Genomic DNA, 15,081 nt, shown 5'->3' on the forward strand with positions numbered 1-15,081 from the left:
AAAAACAGTAAAAAAAACTTAAACTTGAATTTCGTTCTAAACTATATATATGTATATATTTGTATGCTTTTCATTTTGTATGCATATTTTCGCACAAGTTTTTCGCTTGTTTGTGTCTGAACTTCTGTTAGATTTGCGAATAATTGAAATTTAGAGCCGTAAGTGAAAAAGCAGCCGCGCACAGTTTTTGTTTGTTTGTTTTTTCTGGGTTTGTGGGTATAGCCTGCATTGCGGAAACACATGTGAGAGAATCTTTGCGTACTACTTGCAATTTCCTAGTTATCTAACTTGGTTCCATGCATATTTGCATACTTTTTTCTCTCACTTGTACAAGCCATTTGACTTTTGTTTACATTTCTCTCCGCACTGCGCTATTTCACTTACCTTGGCTCTGCGTAGTATTCGTTTTCAGTGGAACGGCAAGCCGTGCATTCACAGCTAGCAGGTGATCCCGACGTGCAATCAGACTGGTCACGTGTTCCTCTAAGCGTACATTTTCACGTTGCAATTGATGCAGGCAGGAGAGCAAAGAAGCGACTGTAAAATGCAAGAGAAATTTAATTTATTTCTTTGGATAAAATTTCGTAACTAAAAATATTTAACAACTGAATTGAAGCGTCAACTTACTGTCAAAGTGCTGCGCCTGCTCCATGAGAAATTGTGAGCCCTGCTCCCACTGACGTTCGAGCAGTTGTTCCAAACTTTGCGGTATGGACATATTCCCATTCACACCGCTGCCGAACATCGATGCTAGTGATGTGCCACCGGTCATTTCTGTTGCGGGTGTTACAGCGCTGACTGAGTTGATTGTGAGCGTGTTGTTGCTAGTTGAGATCGGCGTCGAAGTAGAATTACGCTGTGTGTAAAAATGTGAAACTTAAATTAAAAATGAAACTCATGGAGCACGAAATTATTTCACTTACCGTCGATTTGCCTGGGAAAGGTACACCCACGAATTGCGGTGTTACAGCATCTGCGGTGTAGATGCTGTGATCCTGTATTTCCATGTGCAGTTGGTCGGAGAGCTTCTGTGCCACATTGCTATTCGGATTGAGTTGATTGCCGAGCATGTGGGCAGCGGTGTGCAACGTCGAACCGCTACTGGACACACCTGTCGGCGCACTGTTCGCCATATTTGCTGCAGCGGCAGTTGTGGGCGTGGCACCTAAGACATGACCACCATTCTGAAACACTTTGACATCAACTTTTGTCTCATTCGCATTTGCAAGTGGATCTTTTGCTTTACGTCCGCGTTTCCGTGGCGCTGTTGCCACTGCACCGATTTCGGAGCCTGGTGAGCTGGGCGGTGAGTCTTTAATGGTTGTGGTAGAGGTGGTTGTGGTGATATTGGTCGTCATTGCGGTTAACGACGCTGTTGCTGTTGTGACGGCGGTGAGTAAATGTGCTGCCGGCGAATCGATGACCGCGGCTTGAGGTTCGTAACTGAATTTTAATCCACCGCAACCACCGCTACTACTGCTGCTGCTCGAGGAGGCATTCGAGACGGTGCTGCTGTTCGCCACAAAGGACGAGGAGGAGTAGATGCCGCTATCTGGCGTTCTGTGGTGTATACCAGCCGATGTGGTTGTAGAAGTTGTTGCCAAGTTTGCGGGGGATTGCAAGGTTTTTGATTGTGGTGGATGATTAGAGGCATGATGTTGATGATGAGTTAGCGTTGAAGAAGTAGAAGTATTGGTTGGGGTTAATTGCAAAATTTCTATGATATCATTATTGTTGTCGCCAGCAGCAGCAACATTGTTTTGCTGTTGCTGTTGAGCGGTTTGTTGTTGTTGTTGCTGATGCTGTTGCGTTTGCAGCTGACTTGTGTTAGTGGCGCTATTGCTACTACTATTGCCGTTATTAATATTGCTATTGCTACTGTTATTCAAATTGTGGCTAGTGGTTGAGTTAGTAAAAGCAGTTGATGTTGCAGTGTTACTTGAGGGAGGAGCAATGGAAGGATTGCTATTAGGTTTAGTATTCGTTAGATTATTTAAAGCTTTAGCAGGCGATACTGTGGCCGTGCTAGAGGAAGGGGAACTGGTTGAGGAGGTGGAGGAAGTGGCAGCAGTTGCGCCTGTGGTGGGATTTGCATTTCTACCGCCACCATTTTTGTGATCAGGTGAACGCTTTTGTTGTTGCTGCTGTTGCTGTTGTTGTTGCTGCGCGGCCAACTGTTGCTGATAGAGCGTTTGTTGAGCACGTAACAATTTCTTATTCAGTGGTTTCCCACCTACATTTGTGGTTATCAAAGGTGCATCGTTTGTGTTCTTACCAGACGCACCCGCACCGGTGGCGCCCATATTGCTACCTTCTACTGCAGTACTTGAGGCATTACCACCACCACGTCTGGCATTATTTAAAGCGCCCTGATTAGAGCTAAGATTAACCACTTCGCCGTTGTTGTTACCCGATTTGACAGTAGCACCAGCATTGTCACAATCATGACTGGCGAAGGAAGTGGCCGCGGATGTGAGTCCTGAGCTGGATGTTGCACCAGCCAGCGTAAGATTCGTCGCGACCATATTTGTTGAAGTGCTACTGACACCGCCACCATTATTACTTCCCCCATTGGCATTCATGTTGCCAGCGCCGTTTGCTTCGTTGCCACCGTTGCCGTTGGCATTCTTTTGCCTTGTTGGTGATGCTGTATTGGAAGCATTGCTGTTACTGCTGCCTTGCAACATTACAACCGGCGATGGTGACGGTGTATGTGTAGGTGTGGGTGTTGGTGTCGGTGTCGAAGCGCTGGGCGGTGGCAGTGACAGTGGTGAGGGTGCGTTTGGTGGTGGTGTAGGCGTTGCTAATTCGTTGCGAAAATGTTGTTGTATTGGCGACGGTGATGATTTTGTTAGCTTTTCAATTGGTGAATCGCGATTTTTATTGCCACCCAAAGCGGCGGCTGCTGCTGCGGCAGCTGCGGCCCTTTTCTTACCGGAGCGAGAATTGGTTTTTTGTGTTGCCATCGCTTGTTGTTGTTGCTGCTGCTGCTGTGATTGGCCACTCTGTTGCTGCTGCTGCTGTTGATGGTGTTGTTGTAGATGTTGCGCCTGTAACGCTTGCATACTACTCTCACCCGAACGCGATCTATTGCATATAAGCAGCAGGTTGGTGGTTGTTGTGGTTTTTTACGGTGTTAGACGAATTAGCATTTTTTGTTGGTTGTGGAAAGTGATTGAATACAGCCATTTGATTGCATTGCGTGAGTGGTGAGTTTTCGTATACATTTATTAAATAAAAGTTTCATTTCGCATTTAAGATTTTCGTTTTGATTTGAGAGAAAAATTAGAGAAAGCAGAGAAAAAATATTGACATTCTTCAGTATTCACTTCAAATTCGGCTTAATTGCTGTTTGTCTTTTGTATGGTTATGTGTGTGTGTGTGTGTTCGTGACGGGTGGATGCGTGTGGTGAATTGCAAATATTAATCAATAAGGTATTTAATATTTTTTTGTTGATTAATTTTGAGCTACACATTTATAAATACTTTTATATTTTATGTATGTGTTTTGGTGGTAGGAACAAATCCTTTTTCGAATGTTAGGTGGCATGTCTTGTTAATTATAAATCATATGATCAATTTAAAGAAATTTTTTTTTTAAATTTCGGTTTAACAAGGATTTATATTGATATGTAATTTGTTTAACTGTGTATATATACAGGTATTTGGTTTGTGTGTGTTTAATATCGGACGAAACAAACTTTAATTATCAAAAAAACTAAAAGCATTTTAAAATATGTACAAAAACGAGATGTTTGAAAATGCTGCTAGTATTGAATTGAACTTTGTATACAATATTTATTAAAAATATATATATATATATATATTTTAAATGCCGCTTGGCTTGGGAGGCTTTAATTGGTCTAAACAATATTTTTTTTTACTTTTAAAAATTTCACAGATACAGAAAAATAAAAGTCACAATGATTTTACGATTCCGGCAACAATTAATTTCTTTGTGGGGATTTTATTGTTCAAATCGCTATTCGCTTTAATTGTATGCCCACACTCAAAACTTTACAATTAAATAGATAATAGATTAACAGATTTGTTAAAAATCTACTGGCTCATCCCATCTGAATGAATAACTCTTTGAAAGTACCTGCAACAAAATTTCAATCAAATTTTCGTAGTGTTCCGTTTTACAGAAATTCTTTTAATAAAATTGCTTTTCTCGTTGCAATTTTGCGATGCGTATACTTCCTATGGCATTACACCGTTTTCGTGGTGTGTTCAGTAACAATAATCACACTTAGTTGGCGGGATACGAAGTTGGGCGTTAACAACAACAGCAGCAAAAGCAATTAACTTGGGTATTCAAGAAAGTAACGGATTTTTTCAAATAAGTAAAATAATAGAGTCAAAAGAATAAACTATATTTTTAATTATTATTAGTAAAAAACGAAAAATAAATCTATAAATTGAATAAAAATTAGTAAAAAAAAGAGAAATGATTAGGGAATTGAAAAATGTCTGTGTTAGCACGCGAAGCGCTAAAAAGCAATTGGAAAAGTTTTTGGTTATTTTGTGTAGTATTTGATAGAAAAGCATGCAAAACAACTTGTGGGTGGTGAAGTGCTTTTGTTTATGAGTTTTTTTTATGTGTTCTCAACTGCTCAAAAAAGCATATACTTACATCAACATGGTAGCAGAACAACAAAAAATGGAAAACTTTGTATTTAATTACACTCACCTGCTCCTTCGCACTGGTGCTGTTTCCTGCTCTTGCAGCTGACTGACACGCGTTGTTTGCTTTTCATAACTGATTTTCAGGTTGCCAGTCTCCGTTGTGGTGGCCATCAAATTGGGATTGCTGCTTGCGCTCAACATCATATTGCCCGATGGCGATTTACCGCTCTGATGTATGACACTGCTATGCGCCGTTGTTGGCAGACCAGTTGCCGAGCTAGCAAAATAACTGCTGTTACTATTACTGTGATGTTCGGAAAGCGCCGGCGGTTGATGATGAATGCGTGGCGATTGCCGCTCCAACAGTCCACTAGCGCCAACACCACCACCACCACCAACAGCACCGAGTGCTGTGGATGTGGCAGTCGCATGCGTGCCCGACGTGCTGCCCGCCGTCATATTAATTGTTGCAGCACCACCCTGATGTTGTTGCTGCTGACTTATAGCTGCTGCAGCTGCGCGCGTCGACTGTGACGGTGGGGCATGGTGATCTGCATAGAAAAGAGATGGTGATTAAATAAATGTCTACATTTCGCTGTATAAATGTAATACTTGGCACGTGCTCTTACCTGTTGCGCCACCTGCTGCGCTACTTGTTGGCAAATTGATTCCAGGTACATTGGCGGTGGAAAGTGGCACAGAGACATATAGGCTGGGCGCGTTGGCTGCCGCATTCGCTGCATTGCTGGCGGCATTAGCAGCGCTGTTCGTTGGCGCCTGTGTGGTGTAACGGTCATCGCGATGATGCTGCTCCTTTGCGCTGGTGTAATTTTGGGCATTTGAATTGCTACCGCTGTTGTTGTTGTTATTTATATTGCCAGCGGTGTTGGATTTATGTGCATTCGACGCCGACGAGTTGATATTGCTGGTGCTTAAATTTGTTGCACCACCACCACCACCATTTTTGGCATCCGTTGAGAGTGTGTATTTGTGCGAGGCGGTGGCGGTGGAGAGTGTTGATGCCGCCGCAGAGGAGGCGATTGAGGCGGATATTGAAGCGGATGTTGTACCTGATGAGGCCGAGTTGTGGCTGCTGTTGCCAGAGCCGTTGCTACCGCTTTGCGTGCTATTCGCATCGTTGCTGTGTGTTTGATGTGCGGGTGGACTCAGTTCAGTTTTTTGCTGCAAATTGAAAAAAGACAGTTTGTATTTAATATGGTTATTTTGGAAAATGTAATATGTCGTTTAAGGCTTTTACTTTTTATAAAATAAATGTTACGTTAAACTGAGTGAGTGGTTATTGTAATGTTAGACACACTTTCTGTAGATAAGTTCTTGGACTTCTGCGAAATTTCTTTGGGGGAAAAGATAATTTTAACTACAAGAAGGTAATGGGTTCCCACAGGCTTTCAGACTTCAGGCTTAGTTGCTGCCATAATGCTGTTAATTTAATAAACTATCACACAATTTTAATAGCGAAAATTAATGAGAGCACATGATATTTAGCTAGTGCAATTATGTGCTATAAACCAACAATGTTGCAGGGCACACATAGCAACCACGCTTAGCTTCTTTGATACCCAAAGTGCTTGCTGAGTGCCTGGTGGCCCATTAGAGTTCCCAAGTATGTACACACATACCTTTACATATATACTATATATAATAATAAACATACATGTACATATGTGTGTAGCAGAAAATACCGTAAAAGGAACTCATAAAAAAATATTGTTGCTGCTGTTGCCTGCTGCTATTTTACCATTTCCGCTGCAAATGTAGCCAACAAAAGCAACAAATCAGTGCTGCAAGCAAGCAAAACTGTTTCTTATTTGTTGTTGTTGCGAATGTATGCATACAATGCTTGATGCAAACATATGTCACCGTCGACTCTTGCCTTTAGCTCTCCACCTGGCTTCTCATTTGGACTCTCTTTCGCTGCTCTTGTGCGCTCACTGCAATTCCAGTCACTTTTTAGTAAGTAAATGGAAGTGCGTGAAGAATTGACGGTGAACGCAACAAATTTCAGATACACAAATAAGGAAGAACATAAAAGATTATACCTATATTATAAAAATGGGAAATGAGTGGAACAGCAATGGGTCGCCTTGGTTTACATCAAGTGGTGTGATATAAGAAATGTGAACGTAATGAAAATGTCTGAAGAGTGGTAATATATGTACATGTGACAAACCAGCGTAGGTAGTGGGAGCAGAGAGATACAAATGAGAAATACAGACTTATAAAATATATAAAATTCCGATGCGTAAGGAAACATTAGGGTTGGTGCTGGTTTTTGTGAAGCATGTGTTTGTAGGACATTAACGCATGGATTGATAACTTGTAATAAAATCGTTTAGTTATAAATTGGAATTGATAGGTCTAGTTTCAGACAATTAGAACTAGTTATTGTTTATTAAAATATATTTTAGGTAAAGATTTTAGGATTTCAAAAAGCGGGATATTCAAAGCGAACTCTTTTATAACCTAGGCTTCGTAATGGAAATATCCATATGTTACCAAGTACCGTTAGACAGTAACATTCTTCGAGTTTTTAAGTGAAATGTAATAGCAATGGCAATACTGATGTGTTGTGAGCTAAATGCATGGTAAACAAGAGAGATTTGAGTATGGCGACACTTTTACAGGTGTGAGTTAAGTATATAAATATGCTTGTAGAGATGTGTTTATGATTTCTTTGTTCTTTAAACTTTTATATTGACACTCTCTTCTTCGCTTTAAAGGTAAAAGGCATGCAATATTTAAGCTCTAGTCTCCATATACGCTCCAATGTACATACTTCTGTTTTAATGTGTGTGCGTATAGCATTGGCTGTAGGCGACAAAAGGCAAAAAGCTATGTGTAGTCCAACATTTGACTGACGGCCTGACAGAGTTTGGAAAAGTGAGTGCGTGTTTGACTGACAGACCGATGAAACAAAACAGCTAATAGTATAGAGATACGTATGCATAGAATTGCAGCAATGTTGCATGTGGTCTTTATAGTATAGGAATATGCATGGATGGATGGCTAAGCGGAAAATGCTGAAATTGACTGAAGACGATCAGTATTAGCTACACAACCAGCGAGCATTTGCGTAACGTCAGAACTACAAACATGTGGTGAAAGAAGAAAGATTATTGCAGCAAAAACAATGCAGAAAACTCACAAAAAAATACATTTATATCAATTTAGAAACTCACATGGATATTAACAACACAAAATGCCCATGCACAGGAAGTTTACATAGGCCATTTGTAAGCCAAATGCAAAGCGCAAACAATGCAGTGGCGATAAAGCACACACAGGCAGCGTGAAAGCAAGAAGAAGACGTGTGAAGACAGACAAACAAATATAAATGGTTTTGTGGCTAAATGTGGTAGAGGAAATGGCATTTTGTGGCATGAAAAATAAAATCACATTGTCGGAGTGACAATAATGAAATGGAGCTTGTCAAGTCATTAAATTCAGAGTAACACAAAAGAAACTGTGAAAAAAACCAAGTTTTTTTGTATTATATTGTATTGTTTGACATCAGCCAGTAGCTTGACAAGTTGGATTTTTTTTCCTTTTGATTTCAGGTCGCTCATCACGACGAATGGATATCAAATCTATAAGCATAAGCGGTGTATCTGTTCGCACGACAGTCGGGTCTACGTTACGGAACGGACCCGGATTTTTTATCCGGCCAAGGACTGTCAACTCGACAGAATTCTGCCGCTACAAAATGAATTGATTTCCAATCGTTCAAAATATGAAGGTTGACGATTTTTTAATTGTTCGCTTATAAAAGTGTTCGACTGATTTTCCGTATACGGTGTCGTATATTTATGAATATCTATTCGCTGTCTTCACGATTATTCGAAGGTGTTTTTTGAATGCAGGATCCTGAACAGGATGTATTAAGTTTGCCATGAACTTTGTAACACCGTCATTAGAGATCTTATAAAGAAAACTAAACAATTAAAATCAAGTTCTTAAATGGCAAACTTTTTTATTCGACAAGATATCTTTACGAAATTTGGCATGGATCATCTTACATAGCAACGGTAGAATTTCCGAATAAATTTTTCAGATCGGACCACTTTAGCACATAATCGTGGCCACGCAAACCTTACCAGTGAATATTCATATGAATATAACACACTTTTGATGTAATTGTAACGGTTATGCTGATACTTGAATAAATTTTTGTTATTTGACAGTGTATGTTTTGAATGCGCGGAAACCAGCGGCTAAACCACTTTGAACCAAGAAAATGAGGCTTGCTCGTTTGAATTGGACGAAAACGCACCGAAACTGGTCCTTGGAGCAGTAGAAAACGGTAAAATGGTCGGATGGAACCTGATTTAATTTGCACTGCAGCGACCATTTACCGTATGTCCCCCGATTTCCGGGGGAACGTTTCGCCGAAAATTGTGTGACGAAAACGTTAAGCATCCTGAAAACCAATTGGCCTGGGCGTGCTTTTCTTTTTATATCCGAGGTCCTTTACTTTTTATTGATGAGATGATGAACGCTCAGAAGTATCGGAAGGTTATATCCCATTTTATCGTGTCAGTCGTAGAACAATATGGGCATATTTCTAAGGCCATCTTTCAGAATGACTACGCACCGTGTCATCAAGCTAAATCGGTAAGCTTTATATGCTATTTCATCGCCGATATATCCTCATGTTTATATTTAAGAAAAATGTCATCTGTCTATATTTTCTTTTTTGCAGGTTCAGAAAATGTTTGCAGATGTTGAGATATCGCATATGACATGGCCAGGAAATTCTCCCGATTTGAACCCGATAGAGAATCTTTCGCATGCCATGAACATGAAAATAGCTCAACACTGGCCAAGCTCAAAGACCGAACTGAAAATAATACTTAATAAGGTGTGGGAGCAGGGAATTTCAACCGAATGCCTTAAGATCGGTTTTTTGTAAATCGCGAAATTGGAAAGCAATTTTTTTTGTTGTAGCGACATAAAACAAAAGAAAAATCCATTAGGAATGTCAGTTCTTGGGCAGTGACATCTAAATGTAACTCTCTCTCTCTTTCTCTCTGATTAGCCATTAACGCGTGCCAAAGTAATCAAATCAAACACTATGATACAATGCTTTTAAACATTTTAATTAAATAGTTTAGCCAAATTCTTGGATCTCAATTATTTTTTACCACACACTTCATAAAAACAATTTCCTTTTATCTTTGTTGCAAACACGTTTTCAACATGACATTATTAGGGGATGTGCGAGAATTGTATGGCACATTTGCAAACCATTAACGACACTTGACTTTTCTGTATGCAAATTGCAAATATGCGAGACCATTTGCACCAGATTGTGAATTGCCCTAATATGTTTGTATGTAGTAAGTGCATATGGCCACGTTTTGAGCGCCCGATTGTCTCGTCTTACAATCTCCAAGGACTGCGTGTAGCATGTAATCGGATTTTAAATGCAAAAGGGGGTGTATTTCAAAATTGTAAAATTTTCAGCCCAATTAAATATTTATGTGTAAGCAGACACACATGTGTTACAAAAAGAAGAAGAAAAAACGGAGGCATGCAAATGTTTTACTCCCAAAGGTAAATGAGCAACAAATGTTGGCAATGTTGCATGCACAGTTACAATGAGGAAATGAGGATATTGCGCATTGCAAATGATGACGATTTGTTAACCGCATTAAGGAGACGAAAAAAACACAACAGATGCAAAAGAATTTCAATGTGCAGCAAGTGATACCACGACCAAGCAATTGCAGCAAGTAGGCCGGGCTAACGGCAATAAAAGATGGACATCAACCGCAGCGGCAACATGTGCAACAGACAACAGCAACATGTGAGGTTCCCAATTGTTTAAAATTAGATGAAACCATCAAAGAAAGCAAATTTTACCAAAAAAAAAAAAGCAAGAAGTACGAAATTTTGCCATTTGCGCGCATATTCAACTTTGTAGCTTCGTAGCAAGAATGTGAGTTGAAAAAAAAAAACAAAAGTGAAGAACTCACAGTTGCACAGCAAGCATAATCAAATAAGTGCATAAGTGAATTTGCGAGGCAACAAAAGGTTTAGCAACAGCAGGAAGCACTACACATTCTTGCCCTGCTTTCGTTCGTTTTTTCCAAACAATTCGCAGTCGGTGTACATTAAAGGATAATAACCCACAGCCACAGGCAACCGAGCGCCCTCTTGAACGCTTGAACGTCCGCAGCAACCCCATGGAAATTTTGCGAATGCCTACTGGCGACTAATGTGTGGCACATGCACATGCGTTGGCGCTCAACGCGCCGCAAACACACGCAGACGCACGCATGCTTACAACTAAATTGTTATTGTTGCCACACGGCATATGCCGTTCGGTCAAAAGCGAAAGAAAACCGCCAACTGTCAGTGGACAATGGCTAGTGTTTAAGTTGGTCAATGCTCGCTGCTGCTGGTGCTTCGTGTGGAGTCACGAGATGAAACGCGCCAGCGTCGCGTAGAAGGGATGGAGGAGCAACGGCAAGCGGCATGTGGCATGCGATAATGCAAGGAAACAAAGGAAACTTCAAACATTTGCACGTTTCGTTTAACAGACGATAAGCAATGCGGCGAGTTGTCGTTGGACACACGCGTCACCCTTTTCGAACGGAGTTAATAGTTACCTACTTACCACTTACTTCACTCCACACGACTTGTTAACACACTTAACTTAGCCTTGTAGGTACTGGTCATACGTTTGTTGTTGGCAGACATTTAAAAGCTTATTATATGTATGTGCTGGGTTTCCTTTACAAATTGAAGGGTCATAAGCCTTTAAGTCTAATTAAATACTTGACTAAAAGGTTATGTTAACAACTTCCTTTAATTCCTTATTTTATATTTTAATCACATGCAAGGAAAAGTGAGGTATTGTGTAAGGCTTTAAGAGCGTGAGGCAAAGCTTTAATGGCATGCCAACGAAATCTCTGCGTGCACGCGACCAAAAGAGATATTCATTTATGAATATGTAAAAAATAGTTATTTATATTAAAAATAATAATTTCGATTTTTTAAATTGGAATTCTTTCTTTAAATGGGAACAGTAACGGATTAGACCTTGAAAATTACAAAAAGAAAGAAATTCATAGTAGATTTAAAACCAGAGATATCAACATACATACAAAGCAAACCATACTAACCTTAAAAAGAACAGGAAAAAACGTTAACTTCGGCTGCACCGAAGCTAATATACCCTTCACAGGTGCATTTTTTTTAGTAACTATGTGTTCAGTTTGTATGGAAGCTATATGTTATAGTGGTCCGATATCGGCAGGCAGTTCCGACAAATGAGCAGCTTCTTGGAGAGAAAATGACGTTGGCAAAATTTCAAAACGATAACTTAAAAACTGAGGGCCTAGTTCGTATAGTATATACAGACGGACAGACAGACGGATCTGGCTAAATCGACTCAACATACTGATCATTTATATATATACTTTATAGGGTCTCTGACGCTTCTGGGTGTTACAAACTTCGTGACAAACTTAATATACCCTTTTCAGGGTATAAAAAATCGAAATGTTGACTCAAGAATTTTTGATTGATTTTAGGTTTTTTCGAGATAAGGTCAATATAAGGACAAAAAAATTGGAAATAAAAAACAAATACATACATAAATTTTAAAACAAAATTTCGTAAAATAAATGTTGTACAAGATAAAAATAAAAGCACAAAAACTTGGTTATTTGATTTTTCACATAAATTTGAAGGTTATGAGAACAAACTCTACAAACAAAAGTTATAGAGCTTTTCAATACCTATAACATTGCCATAAAACTTATTTCTATAGGACGCGTAGTTTTGCCAGAAATCGAGATAAGCAGTTTTTAACACTAAAAAATGCAACCATGACCACCATCCCCTTTCTTTTCCCGAGCTCAGATCGCCCACAAATAATATTCATGTTTTTTTTTTTTTTATTTTATCTTTCGTTGCCGATGGGTTTCATCCATTAAGAAGACGCTTCGAAAATATTCGATTAAGTTCGGTTCGGTTACCACGAGAGTCGGATTTACGTAAGCGGAACGGACCCGGATTTTTGTACGATAAAGCCAGTCAATTCGCAACATTTCTCAAAATAATTTTAGGAATGTTTTCTGCCGCAACAACAAAGCAATCGAAATTTCTTTAAATAAGTATATATTAGGGTGGGTCCAAAAACAATGTATATTCTTTTTTTCGCTACGTACTATGAAAAATAGTATAGACACCTCTAAGAAAATGTCTTAGCTCATACCAGGATGAACTGTTAACTAAGGGTTCTTGCTTGGAGAACTCTTCTTGGAGGTGTCTATCAACTAATTTTTCAGAGTACGAAACGAAAAATATAGTTTTCATTTTTTTGGCCCACCCTAATATACATATCAACTACCAACCAAACAAAAAACAAACGGAAAATAGAAATAAGTTTAAAATGCGTGCTGAATTTTTCAAAGTACGAAACGAAAAATATAACATTCTTTTTGTTGCCCACCCTAATATACATATCAACTACCAACCAAAAAAAAAAACGGAAAATAGAAATAAGTTTAAAATGCGTGCTGAAAATCAGTAGTTTAAGAAGATTCCATGAAATTGCTTAGCACATTTCTATCAATAAAGCTTGTGTGACAAACAATCAAAATAGTCGATGAAAAAGCTATTTATGCACTGGTTGTGTATTGATTATTTTATGTAAATACCGTGATTACAACTTATGCAACACACAACTGTGACGTATACGGCATTTGAACCGCAGCGTGGGATTTCGGAATTTACCGGAAACTAACTAGTCATGCCATAAACTAGAATGTGGGAATATTAATAAGCTTGTGCACATGTTATCACAATATGGGTACTTACATATATATGCCAATATATGTACATATATTTTTGTTTTCAGTAAAGTAATTGTGGCCAAGTGGCTACAAAAAGACGTACATACAAACAATCATCTAATCTTGGCATTTGTTTATTGCTGATAATAGTAAAGCGTATGCATATGAGACATGTTTTATAAATAGAACTTTTTTTTAAGACGACAATGCTTAAGCAGCCAAACAAAAACTATTAAAGAAAAGCAGCTTATCTAATCACATTTCAATTTCGTCAATATAAATTCTATGCTGCAAAATATACTATCTTTTAGTAAGTAAAATAGCCATATTGAATACACACATGTACTATATGGGTTTAGCAGATATGTTAGGCGGTACTTATCTGACCACGCTTCAATTCCGTCAATATAGCATGTATGCTGCAAAATACTTGTATGTTATCTTTTCGATGAATGCGATAAGTAAGATAATATTTGGTAATACACGTGCCAGCCCAATTTAGATAGGTGATATTCATATTGACACGTACATACATATGTAATATGTGTGCCATGAATCTTTACATCTGTATGTAAATATTTAAAGTAGACTTAAATTTGTTCAAGTAATGTTGATCTTAGAACAAAAATTGAGAATATGCGCATATAAGTACGTACATACATATGTATGTATGTTTTTTGCTGAAGGCTTTATGTCTGACCACTAATCCCTTGACATAAGAAGTCTTGACATTATCGACAAAAATATGTTGATCCAATTGGCTTTATCTCTGACCACTAATCCCTTTACATAAGAAATCTCAACATTATCGTCAAAAAATATGTTGATCCAATAAATTGTTTCACGACTCTTGAACTGACTTATAGCTGAACAAATACTTTCATGTAGAAAAATCGACCAAACAATTGGCATAGAGATAATATGAAAGTAGTTTGTACCACTTTAAGGATAAACTATTACACTATCTAATATTCCATTCAATGGGAACTTTGTTGTTAATCTTGCAGATAAGTTTTGTGACAAGATAGCAGATCGCAAATGTAACAAGCGCATAAGCGGCGATTCGTCGACGATTATTCAGAAATAAAGTAATTTTTATCTAGTTGCAAGGTTCAGGACATTGCCCTGGCAGTATTATTCTAACAAAAACCAAAATATTTCTTAACAAATAACAATATAGTATAGGATCACAATAAGGTTTATTGAGAAATCGATCAGCCCATAACTTCATATTCATATTCTATTTCATTATGCCAGTTGTTTGTTCAATTCAGCAATTTCGCCCGTATAGAAATTACGAAGCAGATGAAGTATTAACGGGGGATGATACCTTTAGAATTTTCAAAAAATTCAAAAATTTTTTCCGCTCTAATCAATTGAAAAACTATTCAGAAATATAGTCCCGAAGTTTCATAGACTTACTTCGAATATTTAGAAAGAAGTAGGCCCCAGAAACACTGCACTTCCTGCAGCGGCTGTATGGGTACCCAAACTTTGAAGCTCGTTTCCTCGAAACTAACTTGTTTTTTCCGGCCGTCAAAATTGCGAGCGAACTGCTTAACAGATTTACATGAACTAAAGCGTATTTTACAGACAATTTTATACTCAAGTGCGTGATAGAGCGCCT

General features: G+C 38.6%; 1 protein-coding gene across 9 annotated transcripts in view; it reads right to left on the reverse strand.

Moving 5' to 3' along the window:
• The window catches only part of LOC120782601 (serine-rich adhesin for platelets-like), a 57,594-nt gene that overhangs the window by 6,495 nt on the left and 36,018 nt on the right, over window positions 1-15,081 (reverse strand). For all 9 annotated transcript variants that reach the window (XM_040114963.1, XM_040114957.1, XM_040114959.1 and 6 more), the window contains 5 exons: window positions 5,259-5,811; window positions 4,694-5,180; window positions 924-3,087; window positions 628-856; window positions 385-537 (listed from right to left, as the gene is read on the reverse strand). In XM_040114963.1, coding sequence (XP_039970897.1) covers window positions 385-537; window positions 628-856; window positions 924-3,087; window positions 4,694-5,180; window positions 5,259-5,811 — 3,586 coding nt within the window. The remainder of the gene's footprint in view (window positions 1-384; window positions 538-627; window positions 857-923; window positions 3,088-4,693; window positions 5,181-5,258; window positions 5,812-15,081) is intronic.

This window comes from Bactrocera tryoni, chromosome 1 (genome assembly GCF_016617805.1).
Source record: "Bactrocera tryoni isolate S06 chromosome 1, CSIRO_BtryS06_freeze2, whole genome shotgun sequence".
NCBI classification, from domain to species: domain Eukaryota; kingdom Metazoa; phylum Arthropoda; class Insecta; order Diptera; family Tephritidae; genus Bactrocera; species Bactrocera tryoni.